This window comes from Mauremys mutica, chromosome 4 (assembly GCF_020497125.1).
Source record: "Mauremys mutica isolate MM-2020 ecotype Southern chromosome 4, ASM2049712v1, whole genome shotgun sequence".
Lineage (NCBI taxonomy): Eukaryota > Metazoa > Chordata > Testudines > Geoemydidae > Mauremys > Mauremys mutica.
Window position 1 is genome coordinate 63993527 of NC_059075.1, and position 10511 is coordinate 64004037.

Consider the following 10511-nt stretch of genomic DNA (forward strand, 5'->3'; position numbering starts at 1 on the left):
CTAAATTCCTCCCTCGTGGAGGAAATTCAAGCAGGAGCTAGGGTGCTCCTGCAGATCTTCAATACAGCTTCAAAGTGTATAGAAAGTTCCCTGCAAGTTATATAAATATACAACAAAGGACAGACAGTAATCTCTCTTCCTTTCCTTCACAGGCGTCTACAGCATGCCTTCGTCACTCTAGATACATGCTATTAATCTGCTTATGAGCTTCCCCTGATCTACGCTTCTTTTTCCAATGCTGATCTGACCATGGCTGTCTTTAAAGTAAAATTCACAAAAACTAAGAGAGACAAATTGGCTCAGATCCTGTGGATCCTCAACTGGGTTTCTGTAGCGACCGGTGTCATTCTCTTCAGCCTGGGTCTCTTTCTGAAAATAGAGATCAAGAAGCGCAGTGAGGTGATGGCAAAAGGGGAGATTAACTCTGTTCCCAACATGCTCATCTCAGTAGGGGTCATAGCTTGCATCATCAACTTCCTTGGTGGCAAAATCTGCTATGACTGTTCGGACACCACCAAGTTCTCTCGATGGAGGCTAGTCATGCTCCCTTACATTGTGTGCACCTTCTGCTTCACCTTCTGCATCCTGGTGGGTGCTCTCATGTGCTACACCATGAGGAATGAGCTGGAGGAGTCTCTTTATCTGGGATTGAGAGATGCTATTAAGTTCTACAAGGACACAGACATCCCTGGACGGTGCTTCTTAAAGAAAACCATAGACCTATTACAAATTGGATTCCAGTGCTGTGGAAACAATGGCTTCAGAGACTGGTTTGAAATTCAGTGGATATCCGTTCGTTATCTGAATATGGCCTCCAAAGAGGTTTTGGAGTAAGTATTCATTGGTCATGATAGAAAGCTAGAGAAGGAATAAATCTCCCCCACGCAAAAAACCCCCACCTCACTCAAAAAGAATTTGTATTGAGCAAAAGGTAAAGGCACATTAGAGAGTCAATATATGAGGATAAGCACTGAAGGGTGGGGAAAGCAGGGCAAAGCTGGCTGTTCCACTTGCATTTGAAGATCAAACTCCAGTAGTTAGGATTAGGACATTTTGGGGGTGAGAGAAAGAAGAGTTCTTCCAAAGATCACATTGATCAATTCTGGTGGTCCATCTCAAGGAAAGGAAGTACTTCTGTGATCAGATCAGCACAGAGATGTCAACATAACACATGCAAAGTCTGTGTAATGCATCTGATGGTATCAGCCAGGTAGATAATGACAGTAATAGCACTTTGTTTAGGCCACATCATCAGCCTAAGACCAAGGATGAACATAAGCTTAGTGTGGTAGCCCTTAAGGGCACTATCTTGCTCACATTTTAAGTCACTGAGAGTTTTGATGGACTTATAAGGGAGCAGAAGCAAGCCCTAAGTCCGCTGGACTTCTCTCTTTGAATAAGAGCTGTAGAGTCAAATCTGGAATTATCATTCTATCTACAAAATGTGTTAACTATGTGGATAAAAAGTTGCCTTTAAAAAAAAAACTTTTGGGTATATTACACAATGCATTGAAATGTTCACTCCCTCTGTAAGGTGGCAAGTCAGCTATCCTGAAATTCAATCATAGCAGTCTGCTAGTGAGTTTTCTGGAAGTGAAGGAAAACCATTGATTGTGCTGCCACCACACTGTCTGCTCATCAATTGCATTTAAAAAAAATTGAAAGCTCTTCCTTCACATACACAACTCTACAACTTTAAGTTATAGGCTCAGTGCGCTTCCACTCTGGAGAGTTAATGACATTCCAAACACCATATACTTTACATAAAAAGATGTGGTGGTGACTGGAAATCTCAGGAGAAAAGTCGCATGTGTTGGTGCTGTTTCCCATGAAAAGCATGAAGAGTGAAGTTGTTCACTTATCTAAGAAAGAATTACTGCAGTCTTCTTTTAACATAAAAAGTAATAATCAGAATGTTAAAGAAGCAGCTGACAAAGCAGTAATAATTTTTTAAAACCTTTTTCAAGAATTTTCACTGAGGAGATTTGTGTAGCTGTGTAACCTCTGACAGCTGACCATATTAATGATAATTCCAACAGGAAACAAAGTTTGATGACATGTATCAAGACAGAAAGATCAGAGATGCAGCTAGACACAGGAAGTTTTATCTTTTCCCCTCCGCATTTAATTTCTCAGAAGCCTAGAAAGTCTGCATAAGAACCCAGGGGGAAAAAATTGCATTTCTCGACTTGTAAGAAGACAGGAAGACATCAAACTGATACTTTGGCTGCTTCCTGCTCTATTATATAAAATAATTAAATACACATACGACTCTTCAAAGAAATAAATTAAAGAAGTTATGCTTTTCACTGGTCCAAGCAAATCAACATTATCTGCAGTTTTTCTTTAATACACAAGCAGCAGGAAGAGAAAAATGTGTTGTGAGATAACCCCATGATTGGTGGGGAGAGAGCAGGACTCTGATGAAAGAACTAAGTAGGGTTAGCCAAGGCTGTGCAAATGTTATTGAAACCTGCCTGGTTTCAGCTTTCATATCAAGCTCAGAATGTGGGCCAGCTTGTCAAAAGATTTGAAAACCTCTCAGGAAAACCTCGGCCCAAGGTCTGATTGACAGGTTGATGTCAAAGCCATTCAAAACTCAACTTTTGATAATTTCAACATGAAGCTACGGAAAACAACACACTTTAATTGGATTGGAGTGAGTTTCTGGCTATGTTTGAACTCAAGAGTCAGTGGGCATGAACCCAGGTGATGTGAAACCAAAGATCCAGTTTGCATAAAGCTTGGAAATCGAAATTGCAGTTATTATTATTAAGCATTTACATAGTGTTGGAGGTTTACCAGGGTCTTTAGAGAGCATATGTAACCCACACACCTCCTGGGTGTGGTGTTCTGTCCCATCTAGTGGCACCAAGACCACTTTTAGAGAGATTAATGAGTCTGCTCTACAGCCTTAGCTAACAGCCATATGGCTTTTAGCTCATGCAATAGAGGCTCATGCACTAAGCTCCAGAGGTCCCAGGTTAGATCCCGCCCGATGATGATTAGGGTCTGTCTGTGTTACACATAGATAAGACACCTTTCCTGCCCAGAGCAGTTTACCATGTAAATAAAATAAGGCTTAGGATAACTGATTAGGAGAAGGAGAATGTGGGAAGTATTGACAAGAGAGGGCAGATTGATTGTAGAGGTGTTTTAACGCATGGTTCTACTTTGAAAAGTGATATAACTTATGTTCTTGATGAGATGTGACACAGAACAGTGTTGTTTCTGCAGGACTGATAGGAGTGAAAAAGCAATTCACTTTACTTTTGTCTCGAAAGGTCAGCCGATATTGTTTGGCTTTCCCATGGAGAGCAGATCTGCTGAATATATTTGCTTATACAGCACCATTAATGCACATGATGCACTGTGTAGACAAATAAAACAATGTCTCTGCTCTGAAGAGCCTCCAATCTAAATTAAACCACACTGGGACAAGAAATGGTAACAAACGCTGGAAGGTGTAGACAGGGGTGGCTCTAGACATTTTGCCGCCCCAAGCACGGCGGCATGCCGCGGGGGGCACTCTGCCGGTCGCCAGTCCCACGGCTCCGGTGGACCTCCCGCAGGCGTGCCTGCGGAGGGTCCACTGGTCCCGCGGCTCCACCGAAGCCACGGGACCAGCGGACCCTCCGGAGACATGCCTGCGGGAGGTCCACCGGAGCCGCGGGACCAGCGGACCCTCTGCAGGCATGCCATCGAAGGCACCCTGCCTGCCGCCCTCCCGGCGACCGGCAGAGCGCCCCCCCGTGGCATGCCGCCCCAAGCACACGCTTGGCGTGCTGGGGCCTGGAGCCGACCCTGGTTGTAGAAGAGGGACAAAGGCGCTAACAAGATCATGAGATTGCTTTGGTTAGTTACAAGCACATTGTTGGAGTATAAAAGTAAACGGGGTTACCTATCTGTTTTTGTTCACCATAAAAATGCCTGCCGCAAGAACCCATGTAATTTGATTAAACTGAATTAAGGTAGTAAATTCTAATGAGCATCTCCCCACATTGCCCAGTCTTCTTACCCATAACATTACTTGTCAGAATTTGCTATTTGCCATCACTGAGGGAAATACTATGGCAGATTTTTGAACCTTCTGTTGCAGATATTAGAAATAGAGTACCCTTCTCACCACAGCTACTTGGAGTGAGTAACAAGGAAATGAAAAAACGATGGCTAGGAATAAAAGAATGCTTAGGGCCCCAGAAAATGAGTGAATTTTAACTTTCACCATGTAGCTAATGGAGTCATGTCACTGAGATACAGGAGCCATTATTCTATCATTTTAGACGTGGCGGGAGACATTGGGAGTGAGGCTCATGAGTAAAGGGAACTACAGGCCAAGGTAGGAACCTTTTCCTTCCCCATTTGATCTGTCCACCCTCTCCTTTCCCCTCCACTATGGTTTCTTTCCTGGCCTCAGTTCCATGTCTCTTTGGTTCACCTTCCTGTTCTCCTGCCAAATTTATTGCTCTCTGACACTTACACTACTTATACTCCATGCACTTTCAGGCACTTGACTGATGAGGTTCTTTTATCTCTGTTTCATGCTGCTCCCATTAGCAGGAGTAGAATAGCCCAGAGAATCAGAGGAGCAAAATTAAGGTAGAGACTTTACAAGATGGAGGAGTTCATGCTTACCTCAGTCCTGTAGTTGATATAGCAGGAAACCTCCCTGAGATTTGGTAGTAGCTCACTGAGGGATAACATTTTGACAGGATGTTAAACAAGCAACTTCAGTATTTCTAATAGGATCACTAGCAAAATAAAAAGATCAGACATTCATGTATAGTAAATGGTCACGGAATACATGTAATTCCAGCCACGTCAGATGGATACAATGTTCAACAGTCAATAAGCAATCTCTCATGGTTACTGTGGCCCACATTTGTTCCTGTATTAGGTGATGGTTTTTAGACATTCTTATGTTAAAAAAAAATCACTAGAGAAGCAGAGATGCTAGCAAAATACAGCATTATAATGCTCTGTCCTGCACTGGAATTGCACCAAGAAAACCAAATTATAGTTTTTGCTTTTTTAATATTCTCAGTGCAGGTGTCTAGAAAGATACCTTGTCCTGTTCTCCATATCATCATTGAATCCACTCCCTGCAAATGCAGGACACAGCCCCTCATCAGAGGTCATATTTAACATAGAACTGATGCTACACTTGGAAACAATTTAGCAGAAGAGAAATTTCTCCTTTCCTCATTGAGCAGCATCGCATATTGGGGAAATGTATTCTCATTCTCCCTACTCCACCTTTGAAAGGTCTGCAGCTATCCAGAGTTAGGATGTAGCTTCTAAACAACAGCAACAGAAATTGCCAATGTATCTATTGCTGCTGCTACCAGCTTTATAATGCCTTTACTTTCCATCTTGTTGCAGCCGTCTGAAAAGTAATGTTGATGGGAAGTTCTTGGTGGATGGAGTGCCCTTCAGCTGCTGCAATCCAAATTCACCACGCCCTTGTATCCAATACCATCTTACAAATAACACCGCTCACTATAATTATGATTTTCTGATGGAGGAGCTCAATATCTGGATGAAGGGATGCAGGCAGGCCCTTCTGGATTACTACACTGATATCATGAGGTCAATTGGGCTCACAGTGCTCATCATCTGGTTGTTTGAGGTAAGGCTTGAGAAGGTGGGTTGTGAGAGATTCCTATATCAGAACTTGGAGATGAATACTTTCAGGCTGCCTGAGCTCTGGAAATAGGAATGGGAATGACTAGAGTGTAATGCATGAGAACATAAGAAAGGCCGTACCGGGTCAGACCAAAGGTCCATCTAGCCCAGTATCTGTCTACCGACAGTGGCCAATGCCAGATGCCCCAGAGGGAGTGAACCTAACAGGCAATGATCAAGTGATCTCTCTCCTACCATCCATCTCCATCCTCTGACGAACAGAGGCTAGGGACACCAATTTTACCCATTCTGGCTAATAGCCATTTATGGACTTAGCCACCATGAATTTATCCAGTCCCCTTTTAAACATTGTTATAGTCCTAGCCTTCACAACCTCCTCAGGTAAGGAGTTCCACAAGTGACTGTGTGCTGCGTGAAGAAGAACTTCCTTTTATTTGTTTTAAATCTGCTGCCTATTATGAGAGGCACATCTGCAATCATCCAGTGACTTGGTCAGATAATGTCTCCAATACAATTCCAGAAACACTTTCTTGAGTACAGGCAGCTTTCTCCAAGTCCATAAGAGGAGAAGCAAATCTCACTGAAAATTATAACTACAAGAAATCATGTATATAGCATTGTAAATGTATAAACAGATTAAGACACATTCCTTGCCCTGAAGAGTTTACAATCTGAGACAAACAGGACAGCAGATTAGGTGAGGTAGGTGTAAGGATTATAGATGGGAAAAGAGAAAAATGGCTTGAACAAGTGAATTTTAAGAAGGAATCTGAGGAAAGAGAGGAAGACTAAAATAAACTGTTAATTTTATCTATGAATAAAGGTTTGGATTAATATCAATATCTCAGAGTGCCCTGCTGGGGGTTATCAAACAGCTAGAAAATACCATTATGGAACACATATTCAGCTGCAGCCTCCAGCTCTGCAACCAAAATAACCATGTAGACAAAGTGCTTGCATCTGCAAAAATGCATTCATGCTATTGTGGGCTGCAGAGAAAACCGACTGGAAGCTTTGACCCACATTCAAAGGAGCCCAATGGCAGAGATTAAACCCAGTTTCCATCCCTCTTTAATACTAGTTTGATTTTTTCTGATTGTTACTTTATTGTACACGCATTAAACATTTTGTTTTAAACATTACACAGTAACAATTTTCAGATAAGACAGTTTCTTGCATCTTCACTGAAATGCATTCATGCAATATGCATTTATGTTCTGGGGAAGGATCTGCCTCTGAGAATTTCACTATGCATTTTAAAGGTTCCAGAAATTATCAGTACTGCTCTTCCTGCCAAACCAGCGCTCATTTGCCTTTTAAAACAGTCATCACTTCAGTTCCAATGTACCTTTGGATACTTTTGAAAATTTCAGTCTCAGGAATCCACCAGGAAAACTACCCTCCAGGTTGTCATTGATCTATGGGAGTGGGAAGCTTTTCCCCCTAAGATTAGACTTTACCCTACATTTAGGCTATCCCCTTTCAATTCCTGCATTGAGATGTAGGTACATGACTGAATCCTGAATGATGAAAGCACATTAATAAAACTGGGGCTCCATGGAAGTGAATGGCAAAATTCCCATTTACTGAGAGGAATCATAGGCTTCAAACCCAGGCCCATGGGTCTCCAGGTAGGTCCCAGTCCACAACTGCCTCCCAGCTGCTCATATGAGTAACTAGGGAAAGATCCAGTGAAGCATTAGCTGATAGTGGGCCCTGCCCCCAAAACTCCCAAGAGGGGGAACATCCAGCCCTCCAATTGGCTGAGGGACTCTATATAAACCAGGAAGTAACAACAGGAAGTTGTCAGCAGTGGTTCTCAACCTGCAATCCATTTGCAGCCTAATCATAGGATTACCACCTTTTTAATTGCTGGATACCAGACATATGAGGCCCTGCCCCCGCCCCGCCTCTTCTCCCCAAGGCCCACAATGGTAAATAAGTTGAGAACCACTTAACTAGAGGAATCCCTGGCTGGCTGCTACTATGGACCCCTCCTGCTTCCCTGACTCCTGAGCCCTGCATTCCTGCCTGATCCCAGTTCCTGTTTCCCCACCTGCTCCTGGTTCCGGTCTTCCTCTCCCAGACTCCTGTTCACTCCCAGTTCTTGCTGTCCTGCCTTACTCCAGGTCCCTGCTCCCCTGCCTTCCACTAGGCGTGACTCAGCCCCAACCACTAGGTCTAACTGCCCACACCCCACTCACTGCATTTACTTCATTTGGTCCAGGATTTCACCCCTCATGCCTAATGGTGCTAGTAAGTAATGGTAGCTCTTCTGTCTGAAGTACTCAACAGAAATTCTGAGAATTCTAACTGAAGTACAGAGGTCTAATAAAACTGTCGGTGGTATAATTTTCTCTAACACTTTCAGGAGACTTGTTAGATCTATTACTGGATCTCAACAGTTCTACCCAATACTAATAATCACACTAATGTCTAATGGACACAGCCAGTTGTCACTAGTGGAATTCAGGCTGTAATATGCACTCCATAGTTAACTATTATCCTTTTCTTACAGATCTCTGTACTTATTGGGGTCCGTTACCTGCAAACAGCAATGAAGAATGTTCTCCTATTGGGTGATCCAGAGTGTGAATCAGATGGCTGGTTACTGGAGAACAGCTTTGTAGAAACTGCCAAATACAACTTTAGCATCATTAAGAACCTTGGCAAAGCTAATCAGATCTCTACTGTCTCAGAGATGAATGATCCCAATATGGATGTTCAAACTGCAAACTATGGTCCTGACAATGTTCAATCAAAATCCATCCCCACAGCTAGCTAGACATGACAGATGCTTTATTAAAGACCTAAATATGGTGAGATACCTTAACTGCAATCCTGAAGTTACCAGATTTTTCACTGGTGGGGACAAAATGAGAACACTTACTGGGTAACTGGACAAATCACAGAGTGGTGGCAAGTCCAAAAGTTGAGAATCCTTGGGCTGGATATAGCTTCTGTAGGCCAGAGTTCCTGTCCCCCTGGCTTCTTTACTCACTCTTCTGAAAGCCTCACTTTTTAATACTGCATAAAATGATATGGCATGGATTAAGTTTTCTCCAATCTCTCACTGCATACCCTGCCCCACATATTCCTCGCATGGTCTGAAAAACATGAAAATCAGAGCGAAGACTATATAGCGGAGGAAAGTCAGAATGGACACCTACAAAGGAACTACTATTTCAGTCTTTCTACACTTGAATTATAATGTTCTTAAATAAATGACAAACTATCGTCAAGTGAAAGTGCTGCTACAATAAAATCCAAGTGAATCTACTAAATTTTAGCACCATGGACAAATTCCCAGTGTATTACTGAGCTTCAAAGGGAATTTATTAGCTAACTACAATCAAGTTGAAATGGTAGAGTGAAGAAAAAGCAAGTTAATTTTTAAAGAAAAACCCTGAAATCTGTCTTCAACTATGACTGCTCTTTCTCACACTTTAGAGGATTTCAGCGGTCCTTAGTCTTTCAAAGTCAATGGAAGATGCTAAAAGAAATCCCATTCAATGAAATTTTATACAGGAAATAAATTGAAGTCTTAATGCTAAGGCTACTAAATGTTGAAATTAGAGTTGTACCAACAATAAAACACACTAACAGAAAGCAAACAGCATTTCTCATAAGCAGATGTATTGTAGAATAAGATATAATCACTTCTTCTTGCCCTCACCCCCACAAAAATCCCCTACTCTGTCCAAATAACTGCTACAGATTTGGGAGGTGAAATACTGGAGATTATTTGGGCCCAGTGAAGACAGAATGGCACTCTCTTTCCCATTCTGTCACTTTTCTAGATGACCAGCCTGGTCCTTTGAATGTCGGTGTGAGATTCATCAATAGCATGACAATATATTGCACACATCACATACTAAGCTGATTAATATGTAACTAAAGATACAGAACAGGCCAAATAAAACATCTTTACTTCATACTTTGTTAACTTATTTGTTGGAAAGGGGTATTGGGCACCTAATACATTCATTTAAATAACCAAATACAATAAAGAAACAATTTTCTGTATCTCCCTGCATCCCATTGTTATACTGTACAATAGTTACAGTGAAACTATTCCCTTGAATATCCAAACTTATTCAATGTCTCCTATAACATTAGAATAATCAAGGATGTACTGTAGATAAGATGTATCTTGTGATAATTTAGGCTTTTTGACAGCAAGATACTTAAGCGCACGTCTATGGATTACAAATCGGACTACTCAAATGTTTAGGTATGGGTTTACGTACTTTGCTGAATTGGGGCCATAGTTAGAACCATCCTCCATCAGTGAGAAACTATACACAGCCAACATTAATCCTTGACTCCAAAGATCTGAGGGTCCCTGGAATAACTTTTCATAGCAATTTACATCTGTGCATCCTATCTGAAAACATGATATTCAAGTTACAATGTCCATAGTTTGAGTTAAACTTTTATTTTCATAGTCATCACTTATTTAATGAAAACCATTAAAATAAGCATTTGCAGTTAAAAACAAAATCTCTGGAAAAAAGGTGGCATTCAAATTATCTGCCAGTTTTTCATTTACTGTAACAATTACTTACTTGGAATCTGCATTTGAGCAATTCAAAAAATCAGCTCAGTTGGAGTGAAAATATAATTCAGCTTTGGTAGGCCACCACATAATGTTTCCCAGAACTGGCAAACATTGCAGTTGGTTGTCTGTGTGCCAATCCTCAGTGCAAGTGCTGAAAATTCCTTTTCTGATTATATTGCATTGCTTAATGAGAAATGTAGAGATATAAAACCAGACCATTTGCATCTAGACAGCATGCTGTAGTTCAATGATTTTAACTGAACAAAAACTTTATTACAATACAAACTCTAGGATGTTTGTTTAA

The 10511-nt window shown here is 41.5% G+C and overlaps 1 protein-coding gene across 1 annotated transcript; it reads left to right on the forward strand.

The window, feature by feature from the left end:
* The first annotated feature begins 249 nt into the window (after window positions 1–249).
* On the forward strand, window positions 250–8431 carry LOC123370264 (photoreceptor outer segment membrane glycoprotein 2). The gene is made up of 3 exons (XM_045016636.1): window positions 250–830; window positions 5383–5629; window positions 8165–8431. The coding sequence occupies exons 1-3, from the start codon at window positions 250–252 to the stop codon at window positions 8429–8431; spliced, it is 1095 nt and encodes a 364-aa protein (XP_044872571.1).
* Window positions 8432–10511: the final 2080 nt, after the last annotated feature.

Excerpts from the sequence above, each read along its gene's own strand:
- LOC123370264 (XM_045016636.1), top strand. The coding sequence starts at position 250 with ATGGCTGTCTTTAAAGTAAAATTCACAAAAACTAAGAGAGACAAATTG. Across the intron at positions 831-5,382 it reads GCCTCCAAAGAGGTTTTGGA|CCGTCTGAAAAGTAATGTTG; the intron begins GTAAGTATTCAT and ends ATCTTGTTGCAG. Across the intron at positions 5,630-8,164 it reads TCATCATCTGGTTGTTTGAG|ATCTCTGTACTTATTGGGGT; the intron begins GTAAGGCTTGAG and ends CTTTTCTTACAG.